General features: G+C 41.5%; 1 protein-coding gene across 1 annotated transcript in view; it reads right to left on the bottom strand.

Annotated features, from left to right (window-relative positions):
• TTK (TTK protein kinase) overlaps window positions 1-12,405 on the bottom strand; it is a 78,843-nt gene that overhangs the window by 56,005 nt on the left and 10,433 nt on the right. Inside the window, exon 2 of the mRNA XM_060236424.1 lies at window positions 6,931-7,107. Coding sequence (XP_060092407.1) covers window positions 6,931-7,072 — 142 coding nt within the window. The 5' untranslated portion in view covers window positions 7,073-7,107. The remainder of the gene's footprint in view (window positions 1-6,930; window positions 7,108-12,405) is intronic.

Here is a 12,405-nt window from a genome sequence, read left to right as displayed (position 1 = left end):
AACATGCAGTTGCTTTACAAGCTTCTTCCACCAATACTCTATCACAGGGGTGGCCAACAGTAGCTCTCCAGATGTTTTTTGCCTACAACTCCCATCAGCCCCAGTCACCAGCCATGCTGGAGAGCTACCGTTGGTCACCCCTGCTCTATCAAGTTGGGCTCCATTGGTGGATGAACTACACAAGGAACGTGCCATAATTCTGGTAGGTGTCTCCAGGCCAGAAGCCTTGTAGGTCACAATATTACAAGCCTTGAGAACTAAGCTAATGGAAGTCTTAGATATTCAACCTCCAGACTGGAGAGTGATATGTTGCTGAAGCAGCTGTCTGTTTTCCTGATGGACTCTGTCCTTGAAATGTAGATATTGAATACTCTGTGGATGTCCAACGTATGCCACACAAATTCCTTGGGATGCTTGGACTGTGAGCAAAATGTGGGAAGATACATCTCTTGTGATCCGTGAAAATTCAAATAAACTTTAGGGGAAAATGTTGGATCAGCCCTGAGCACTACCATATCTGCATGAAGGATGCAAAGCTTTGATTTTACAGATAAGGCACTAATCTCTGAGACTCTGTGAGCTGAGGTTACAACAAATCAAGAGAGTCATCATACATACCCACTACAGGCCAACTTCCCTGAAAGGCTCAAAGGGAGATTTTGCAAAGGCAGACGATACCATAACCTCCAAATAGGACAACGATGTACCGGGAGAAGGAGCCTAGAGCACAGCATTTTGCAGGAAAACACAGGACATGTTTGGTCAGCCTGTGTCCTCTATAAACAGGAAGCACTGTGGTAATGGCCGCAATTTGTGTGCAGATAGTGGAGGACTTTAGACCTAATGTCAGACCATCCTGGAGAAAGACTAACACAGAAAAATAGTGTAGGGTGCAACAATTCAATCCGGTGTTGTTTGCACCATCTCACAAAAGCTGTCCAGATAGTGTTGTGAATGTGATTGGCGCTTGGAGGAAAAGATAGTGTCTGTTACCCCAAAAGAGCAACCTAGATCTGAGAGCGTTTTGCATTCAATCTCCAGTGGGAAAAGGAAGCTAGTCTGGCTGGGGGTGGCAGATCAGGCTCTGATTAAGCATGTCCAGAGGCACTGGAATAGACAGAGGAGGACAGATCTCTGTAATTGCCAAGAGCCAAGGATGACAAGCCCAATAAGGGGCCACCAGTATGACCTCGGTCTCCTGCTCCCAAATCCTGCAAATGATCTTGGGAATTAGTAGAAGCAGAGGGAAGTGAAGATGAGTCCTGGGGCAAGGAGACGTGAAAGCATCCATCTCCTCCACCTTCGTGCAGTAAATACCTCGTGAAAGAAGCAAGGAAGCTGATGATTTGTGCTTGATGCAAACTGGTTTAGGAGAGGACGTCCTAGGCGTTGGCATATGAGGCTGAAGATCTTAGAATGGAAGGACCATTCGCCTTCGCAGGTGGTCTGCCGGCTCCACCAATCCACCCAAGTGCTGTCCATCCCCCTGATGTGCTCCACTCTGATGGCGATGAGGTTCCTCTCTTCCCAGGCCAGAATCCTCAAAGCCACTCTGTGGAGCTGAGATGACCGAAAGTCCTTTGCTAGTTCAGATATGCCTTGGCAGAGATGTTGTCCATCCAGACTAAGTCATGCTGATGGGCAAGATCCAGTCTGAAGTAATTTAGAGCCAGCCGGATGATCCTGAGTTCTAGAAGTTGATGAGAAGACTCTGTTATTTGAGAGTCCACTGATCCTGTACCAGAACCTTGTTCATGATAGCTCCCCAATGTTGAGGTCTCGCAGCTGTGAAGAACTCCATGTAGGACTGGGCGTAGAATACCTTGCCCTGTCAAAGACTTCTGACCTCCATCTGCCAGAAAAGACTGGATCTGATGGATACAGGAACCTGGAGATGAAAAATCTTCTTTCCCATGATGGACAACTGGTAGGGACAAAGGGAATGCTGGTCTGGAGTGAAGCCTGGCCCACTGGACTATGTCTAAGCAGGAGATCAGCAGACACATGAGTTTGTCCAGAAACAATAGGGATGGGAAGTTGTCCTGGATTACCAGGATCACAGCAGCCTGTGTTAATGATGGTTCCCAGTTGAGACAGCTGAAGGGAACTCTTTGACTAGTTAACTATGAAACCATGTTCCTGTAAGCAGAGGAGTGTGGACTAGGTGTCCTAAATGTATTTGGAGAGGCTGCTGGACCTGATGAGAGGGGTGTCCAAGTATGGATGGTTGTAAATCCCCTGGTGCCTGAGGTGGACTACAGGGTTTACCAGGATCTTGATACATGCCCTGGGGGCCTTGGAGAGTCCAAAAGGAAGTGTCCGGCATTAGAAACATTGGCCATCACTGCAAACCTGAAAAATATTGTGAGCGAGATTATTGGGGATGTGTAGGTAGGCATCAGTCAGGACTACTGAAGTAAAAAAATACCTGGGGCTTAAGAGCCTCTGTTATGGACTTCAACGATTCCCTGAGCAAACCCCGAAGCTTGACAAACTTGAGATCCAAGCTGGCCCTCCAATCAACATTCCTTTTGGAAATTGTGAATAAGATGAAATATATTTCCCCAATCCTGCTCTGGAAAAGGAATGGGCTGCATAGCCCAAATGTGACAAAATGTTGTACGGCCTGTTCAGTGATTATTCTCTAGGTGTAGACCTTGGACACTAGAGACTGAATGAGTTGCTCCGATGGGAGTTTGTGGATTTTATGATGTAGCCATGAACAGTGACATCTAGGGTCTTGAGAATATATCTAGACCAGAAGGAAGGTTGAAAACCTGACTGCCATTGGAAGAGACATGTAGTCTTGCTTGCTTGGGATTGGACTAACATTGCCCCCCCCCTACTTTTTTTTGCACAGATCAAAACCTGGAAAAGGAGTGCTAGGCACAAAAGGAGTGATTTCCCCATCCATCGAAATGACAGATGTACTAGGACATGGTCTGTTTCTTGTCATGTGTCTTCACCAGAAATCTACCAAGGTAGTCACCAAGGAGACTATCACTCTGGAATGGATAGTCAGATACCATGGATTTAGGAAGCATACCTGCAGGCCAAGCACTCAACCTCCTAGCCACAGAAGTGGAAGTCATGGCCTCAGAAGTGAACATTAAGCTGTCTAAGGTGGCATCAACAAGAAAGGCGGCAGCCTTCAGTTCCTAGTTAGTGCCTTCAAGGAAGCAATGGTTGTTCTCTGAGTGGGATTGCAGACCCAGACAATTGTTGCTCTGGATGCCGCTGTCACTGACTGCTGGAGTCCATTGAGATGGACAGCACAAACAAGCCATGAAGGCATTTTGGCCCCGCCTAAAAAGTACGCAGCAATCACAGTTGCGGACGCCTCTGACTCCTCGTCAGTCAGAAAAGCGCCTGAGTGTTCTTTCTCCACCATTTTATGAGAGAAAAAATATTATGCAGAAGCACTTCAAAAGTGCAAAAAAGTATTGATCCTCTGTAGGCCTCTGAAGAGAAAGAGGGAGGCAGAGGAGAAAAACGGTAAAATATAGAAAGGAAACACAACATGAAGGACATTCTCCTCTGAGGGAAAATGTAAGCAGATTTTATTTGATAGTCTTCACCAAAATGAGTTAGAACAGGTATGTCCAACAGGTAGATCGCAATCTACCAGTAGATCGTGGAGGGGTCAGAGGTAGATCACCAGCCCCACTTGGTCTCATAGTTTGCTGGACAGGTGTTTGGGGGGGTTTATGATTGTTTGGTGTGGTGGTATTTGATTATTGGTGCCAGTATGATGAATTCTTATTTTTACTTTTAGAACTGCATGTGTAGTTTTGGCATCATCCAGAGATCTTCAGTTCCTGTTGATCTTTAATACTTTGGGACAGTGACAGTTTTGGACCAGATTCAGCCAGTGTTAACTTAGCGCCCCAGCCACCCCAGTATAACGAAGATGAGTGTTCCAAAGAAGAGCAAAACCTACCACTTTCATGATGAACGGGAAATGGACTACTTCTTCATCATGGTGAAAGACAAATGTTGTTGTCTACTTTGTAACGCCGCTGTATCCTTGCCCAAAAAGGGTAATCTGGAGCATCATTATAAGGCTCTGCATAGCAATAAGTTTGATGCTGATTTTCCACCCAAAAGTAAAATTCGTAAACTGAAGCTCAAAGAACTTAAATCTAAATAGGCTGCATAGCAACAGTTGATGGCTAAGCCAAGGTCACGTTTGGTCAATGCAACCATGGCATCCTTCAAGGTCAGCAACCTGATCCCAAATAAATGCAAACCTTTCAATGAAGGAGAATTTGTAAAAGATTGTTTTCTTGAAGCAGCAATCTTTTTGAAGGATTTAAGAATAAGAAAGAGATCAGTCCTGCTGTTCAAGATGTACAATTGTCAAGAAACACCGTCATGCGGGGAATAGAAAAGATGTGTGGAGACACAACTGAACAATTGTTGGAGGATGTTTCAGTTTGTGTTGCTTTCTCACTCCAACTGGATGAATCTACAGACATGAAAGACATAGCCCAGTTACTAGTCTTTATTCGGATGGTTTTTGAAGACTTCAGTGTTAAAGAACTACTTGGAATGATTTCTTTAAAAGGGAGAACTACCAGTCAGGAAATATTCAGTTCTTTCTATTCTTTTGTGACGAAGTGTAATCTTCCATTGCATAAACTTGTTTCCATCCCTACTGATGGAGCAAGAGCAATGACAGGTGAGGTTAACGGTTTCATAGGCCTCTATAGACAGCATGACGACTTTCCAGATTTCCTTTCTTACCACTGCATCATTCACCAGCAAGTTTTGGCAAGCAAGAGACTCAATACAAAGACTGTCATGGACATCACTTTCAAAATTGTAAATTCAGTTCGTGGAAGATCACTTCAAAGACGGCTTTTCAATCTAGCTCTTGATGAAGGGGCAGCAAAAATCATTTTGCACAGAGATGTAAGGTGGCTAAGTAGGCACAAATTTCTGCAAAGATTTCATGATTTGCTGCATGAAATAAGAAGGTTTTTGAAGGAGAGGGGAGATGACAAAGCAGAGTTGGAAGATGAGGAGTGGTTATGTGATCTGGCATTTCTCACCGACTTTACAGGCAAACTAAGTGATATGAACATTGAACTACAAGGTAAAATCAAATGCATTGGCAAGATGATTACAGTTTCATCCTACAAGAGCAAATTTGAGCTAATGATGACTGACCTTGCAAACAACACTTTTGATCATTTTCCTAATACGCAGGACCATCTGGGACAATATCCAAATTTTGTTTTTTAGAACGAGAAGTATGTGACAGAAATCTGCTCTGTTATCCAGGAATTCGAAAAAAGATTCTGTGACTTCCAAAGAACTGAAAAAGTTGTGGAGTACTTGTCATACCCATTCAAAGAAGATATGGACGTTAAGGAAACTGCAGCTGCTGTCAGTAAAATTTACTCATTGAACAAGGCATCTCTTGAAAACGAAATAGTAACCCTTAATAACGACATTTTTCTCAAGACCCATGATGAGCAAGAATCATTTTGGAAGCTAGTGCCTAGAGACAAATTTCCCAACTTGAGAAGATGCAGTGAAGCTGTACACTTCTGTTTTGGTTCAACTTATTTGTGTGAATCTACGTTTTCCCATCCGAAAATGACAAAGCGTACACAGCGTTCCAACATGACAGATGAACAACTACAGGATTCCCTGAGACTGGCCCTCACGCAATATTCACCCAACTTCAAAAAGCTGGTGGATGAAATGCAGACTCAGACGTCCCACAAATTAGCAAGAGCAAAGTTTTAAAGATTGTGCAAGATCAGCCTGGATCAATACTTGACCTACATTTAACACAAATTACTCGATAAAAGCTAAAGAAAGTTATTAAGACAGTTAAAGAAAGTTATACAATAAAAATTTAAGAAAAACTGTTTGCAGTTCTTTCTGGATCTTTGTTTCTGTTTTATTTTTGCTTATTTTGCTTACCAGTAGATGACAGAAGGTGCATTGTAAATGGGGGGAGGGGAGCAGTGGCACCTAACTTTGGTGAGTTAAAATCTAATTCGAAACTAATTTGAAACTTAATTTTCATGGTGGTAGATCACCAGCACTTTTGTCCGGAAAAAATAGATCATGACCTGTTCGAAGTTAAACATGCCTGAGTTAGAATATAAGGAAAAACAGTAAAAGAATTAAAGGAAGTATATAAAGGTAGTTATAAGGGAAAATATATAAGAAAAATCTAGAGTTTAAGAGGTAGATAAAGGCAAGGCCTGATCTAAGCTGCTCTCCCTGTAGAGGCAGGAAAAGAACTGAAGGGTGGGTCATTCTGAAGGTTCCAACAGGAAGTAGAAAAAAGTATTTCCTGTCTCCTTGAAGGATGGATGGGAATCACCGACAGAGATGGTCTCCACCTCAGAGGGAGAATGTTTCACACTCCAAAAAGCTTTTCACTGATTTTGGAACTTTTAAAATGCTTGGATAATCTAAGTAGCTTCTAACAATAACATCAGAAATCAGAACTGCATATTGTACAGGTCATCTTATAGAATTGGTTAATATGCAAAATGTCAAGACATTGGCATAATGTGAGTGAACTATGGGATCCCAAACACTCTACTACCCCACATGTTCCAGTCCCCACCCTTAGGAAATAGTTTGTCTGTTCAAACGTAACATGAAGCTCTACAGTCATATTGGTCCTCCAAACCCAAGTTGTAAACAAAATCAAACAATCGTTCTCCAGTTCTGGTTTGGATGTCTGTGAATTTTCCAGTTCTGGTTAGGACAGCAATCATGGTTTGTGTTTACAACTCAAGTGTTCTACAAAGGTGTTATTAGGTTTGCTTTTTGCATTTAATAAAAGCAAATGTAATCAACTCACTATTTCACCTTGAAATTTTAACGCAAATAAGCAGGAACTGTTAAAGTCAAATCAATAACTTAATTGACAAATATACAGAACAAAATACTACATACCTGTTATATCAGCTGATATCTTGGTAAAATTAAGCTCATCTGTAACAGTGTCCTCATTTTTATATTTGCTTTTCAAGTTTCTAACTCTGCTCATAATAGAAGCTACAAACAGCTCTCTTTCACTTAATTCATCTTCCTCCATCTTGAAAGAAATAAAAGATTTATGATAGTTTTGTCCTGCAAAATAAATAAATTTATATTTAAAATCTCAAGAGGAAAAAATGTAATTTTAAAATCAGTTCTAATTTATGAATGTAACAAAAGAACTTGGGGGAAAAAAGCATTGAGTAGTCTTGTGTTTTTCTTAATGCTATTGTGAGGTACTGTCATTTTCCTAAAAGGATATGATTCCAAGGTGCTATCCCAAATTGTGGCCATATTTAGGCCACAGAGGAGAACACAAGGTTGCATTTACCTGTAACTGTTGTTCATTGAGTGGTCTTTTCTGCAGGCACAAATTGGGACTGTGTGTGTTCTGGTCAGCTACAGAAAAGATTTCCAAAGCTTTCTAGTAGACCCTCCTCCCTCTGGTACTTTCTCACCAAAACAATAACATGACCAGGAGGAAGGGCACCACTCCCTCAGGTCTCTCCATGCCACTAACAGAGACTCCAAGAAACTAAGGTTCCAGAGAGTTCACAGTGGGGCAGGGGGGACGAATGTATGCCTGCGCAGGAGACCACCAGATAAACAACAATTACAAGCAAGTGCAGCCCTGTCTTTATCATCATGGCTTCTGTGTAGTCCCACAATGGGAGATTAGCAAGCTGAGTGAATTTCTCAAAGGATGAGACCATGGATGACCACCCTCCCAACAGTTATTTAATGTCCCATAATGACACTCATCCAGAACTGTATTATAAAGGAGCAGGGAGCTCTCTACATGTGTTCCAACTGAAATACATGCAGGAATATGGCAAACAGCACTCTGTTGGGGAAAGCCATTATATGTAAAGTGGCATTGAACAAGCACATATTCAAGACAGAGTGTGATAGCCTGTACCAAGCCACAAGCAGACCAAAAGCCAAGAAAAGGAATGTAAGGAGTGCACAAACAAGAATGAGGTGAGGAAAAAATACAGAACAGCAAAGGAGATCCTCTCTTTGGGGCAGCTAAAAAGAGAACTGAAGGAGCAGCACCCCTCTTCCTAGATGGGTGATTGTTTTGGCAAGAAAGTGCCAGAAGGAGGAGGGGCACTTGCAGTCTACTAGAAAGCTTTAGAAATATTTTCTATGGCAGTTCTGTGCATATGCAGTTCCAATGTGGGACTGCACAGAAGCCACATCAATGAAGAAGATTTGCCTGGAGAGGTTGTGTATAAGTGCTAGCAGTGCAAAGCACATGTTTATGTTAGACACAACAAATCCAAATAAAATCACTGGGACTTACTTTCAAGTAAATGTGTGCCATCAGCTGTGCTCACAAGCCCACTAGCCGGTGGTGTTCTACAGGGTCCAATCTTATTCCCCATGCTGTTTAATATTTATATAGAGCTACTAGAAGTAGTCATCAAGAAGTATGAGCTGCAGTGTCACCAATATGAGGATAATAGTTCTACCTTCTTTTTCCACCTAATTCCAAGGATGCTACTGATGTTCTGAACAGGTGCTTGAAGTTTCTAATGGGCTGGATGACAGTGAATAAACTAAAATTTAAATCTTGCAAGACAGAGGTTCTCTGGGTTAGTAGAAAGGCAGACCAAGGACTTCAGATCTCTCCTGTCTTGGATGGGTTTATGCTCCACTTGAAAATCCAGGTTCACAACTTGGAAGAGCTGCTTGACACAACCATCGCCTTAGCAATCAGGTGACCACAGTGGCTCAGAGTGCCTTTGCCCAGCTTTGGTTGGTGCATCAGCTGCACCCTTTCCTGAGTTAGTCAGATCTAGATTGGACTACTGCAATGTGCTCTCCTGAGGGCTACTCTTGAAGAGTGTTCAGAAGCTGAAGCTAGTGCAAAATGCTGTGGCTAGGCTGCTGGTGAGAGTCAGCTACCAGGAGTATGTGATCCCAATACTACAACAATTATTTGTTGTTGTTGTTCAGTTGCACAGTCAAGCCCGACTCTTTGCAATCCCATGGACCAAGTTACACCAGGCCCTCCTGCCTTCCATCATCCTTCGAAGTCTGCTCGAATTCATGTTAGTACCAATCCACACCTGAACCCAATTCAAGGTGTTATTTTTGTCCTTTAAAGCTTTGCGCGGCTTGGGACTGGGATACCTAAAGGACCTTTTTCTCCTATGCACGCCTGTCCAGGAATTAAGACAACAGGGAAAGGCCTTCCTGAGTGTCCCACCAATCAAAGCAGCTCATCTGGTAGGTAAACAAGAGTGGTCTTTTTCAGTAGCAGCCCCATAATTATGGAACAACTTCCACAGAAAGGTGCACCTAGTCCCCTCACTTTCAATTTTCAGGAGGCAGTTAAAGACAGTTTTGTTTGATATTTTGACTAATTCAGTTTTTATTTATTGGCAGTCCTAATAAGAAATTTTAAATTGTGGTCTTTTATGTGTGCTTTTATAACTGTTGTTTTATTTACAGCATAAGCCACCTTAAATTCTGTAAGCAGCTAATAGATGTTTTAAATAAATATATATAATTGTCATTTAAAATTAGTAAAAAGTTAATTATCTTCACAAGAATTACCATTTGCCCTTTCCCTAGATTTTTTTTAAAAGTGCAATACTTTGTATGTTCCCAGTCAGCCAGTTAAACAACTTTTCTGAGGACATGACACAATCATACATGCATGTACCAGTTTGCTGGCACAACAGCAAGTTAGCAATCTTCTTATGACATATCAAGATGTGAATAGAAGTTGCAACAGTCCTATCTGTTGAAACAGTAAGGCCACCCTAAAGACTTGCCACATTTCTCTCTGCACATTCCACTCCTTAACCAACTGGAAAGATTTTACAGCTAGGTAGAAAATTAAAAGATATTTTGACAGGAAAACTTGTGACAGTTAAAATTAAAGTCTTCTAAATTAGCCTCCACTAAAACAAAAATAACAATTAACAAAAAAAATCACTATTCTACCTGAACTTTCCCCCAGTTCTATAGATTAAAGGCATTTTGATGCTTCTTTCTGTGGTATGTGGTATTAAACATTCAGGTGCACCATCTGGAATGTTTTATTTTACTTCAGTGATAAAGGTTTAAATGTCATAGTGCTTACTGTAAGCTCTTGCTCTCTATGTAGCATGCCATCACTTGGATGATGTAGGTTGGTTTCATTGGTAGAGTAGGGATGGTACATTTATGGTTTAATGCATGGGAGAATCTGACTCAAGAGTATTTACAAAATCAGTTCAGCCCTATGATTCTTGGATTAAGAAATACCTTGCATTAGATTTCAGGGGTTAAATCATGTATCACATTTTTGAAACTATTAGTAATAGTGAGACAGTCTTTACTGGATTTACTCAGATGCTAGAGGTATCTGTAAAAAAATTATGAATGGCAGGGATGGCCAGTACCCCCCCCCCAATGTATCCCACTCCACCTTGAATTCCGAGCTCTTTTTGTTGTGAGATAAAAGGGGAAATGTGCAAGAAGAAGAATAACTTGGGAAGGAATGCAGAAAAGAAAGGCAACAGCAAGCCATCTGGAGCTGTTAACCTTTCCTGGCCATATTCAGTCTCTTCTCCTCTGTCCTATCACCCCTTTGGGTATCTTGTTTATTTTCTCTTTCATGCCCACAATGATAAGTGAGAATACTGGAAAGAAAAGTGGAGTGAGATTTATACTATTTTGGATTTGCCTCTTCTATCTGGAATGGGAAATTTGTCTCAGAAGTAAGCAAGACCATGGGGGGCGGGGTAGCAGCAGAATGAATGTTTGGTTCCAGTCATAATTGCAAGCTACATTTTTGTAGTGTTGCCTGCGCAAAGAAATGCATGCCTCTGATCATACACATTTATTTATTTACTGTCCATTTATATTCCGCCCATTCCAAATGGACTCAGGGCGGCTAACAATCAAAATAAAACCAACATCTCAGTTTCAGATATAAAATGATAAGATATAATAATTTACAATTTTAAACAATTTTAAACAAAATATTGGTACTTTACAACATATTAAAAGCATAGGTGGCTCAAATCATACTAGGCTTTCCATTTATCTGTTGGTGGTCCTTCTGGTGGAGTTGCCCAGCAGCGCAAGAGTGGCAGCCTTCTCCCCTAGTTGTTATAGGCTTTTTTTAAAAGTTCGGTTTTACAAGCCCTGTAGAATTGGGAGAGATTCCGCAGGACTCTTATGGCCTCGGGGAGAGCATTCCACCGCATTGGTGCTGCCACTGAGAAGGCCCTGGCCCATATAGAGCCCAGTCTGGCCTCCCTACACAGAATGTATTTTAGTCACAAAATAACAACCATAGACAAGCTCTTGCCCACCCTGGAATCTGGAATTAGATATAAAAGTCTGAAATTGCAAAATGCTCAGGAAGGTTAAAATTCCAGAACCTTTCACAAGAGAAAGGCAATCAAGTTCCAAGCCAGGTCTCAGGGCAAATCTAAATGTCTGCCAAGAACAATCAATTATTTGAATGCCAAGACTGCAAACACTCCATATACATGCAGGGTGCTTTTCCCTCACTACACACATCTATCTACTTGATACCAGTGAATAATGTCTAGGATGGAGGAAGTGATTTACAAGTAGGTAGATCTTGGGGATCTCATTTCAATAATTAATGCCCTGATTAAGTGCTATCTCACATCAATACCCCCCTCCCCATCTTTCCCAACACAGTTTTGAAACCTATCCTACAGTTTTATGTCATGCAACATCTACTAAAAGAATGCAGGCACACTAATTAAATCACGAACTCATAAAACGATCACAGGCAAATTGCTTTCTTTTGAACAGCTATACTGTAGATATATACTTTCTTTAAAACTTCTATGCATGCTCACTTGCATTAGCAAACTGATGATGGGAAGTGACAACTGGCGCTACAGGTTGAACCACATTTTTCATTTGGCACATACTTAATTTCCATTTTATTTATTTACTTAATTTACTGCCTTTCTCCCCAGTGGACACCCAAAGTGGTTTACATTGTTCTCCTCTATTTTATCTTCACAACTGCCCTGTGAGGTAGGTTAGGCTGAAAGTGAGTGACTGGCCTAATAATTCCTACCATGGATTTTGCTTTTTCACCACTGCCACAAACTGGGGTGACATTTTTATTCAGCTTTCCACTACATCCCCAAGATCCTTTAATCTCAGTCACTTGAGACCCCATCAGTATGTATTTCAAATTAGGACTTTCCCTCCCCAATCTGCATGTTAAACACCCACTCACCCAATTTAGAGAAATCTGCCTTGGTTTTCACCATGCTGAATAATGTAGTATTATCTGCAAACTTGGTTACCACACTGGTCACCCCCAATTCAAAAACTGTTAAGAACGAATTAAATACCACCAGTCCCAATCCTTGTGGAATCCACTCACACTTCTCTCAA

This window comes from Heteronotia binoei, chromosome 1 (assembly GCF_032191835.1).
Source record: "Heteronotia binoei isolate CCM8104 ecotype False Entrance Well chromosome 1, APGP_CSIRO_Hbin_v1, whole genome shotgun sequence".
Taxonomy (NCBI): Eukaryota; Metazoa; Chordata; class Lepidosauria; order Squamata; family Gekkonidae; genus Heteronotia; species Heteronotia binoei.
Note: the sequence above shows the minus strand (reverse complement) of the source record. Positions and strands in the feature narration are given on the sequence as shown.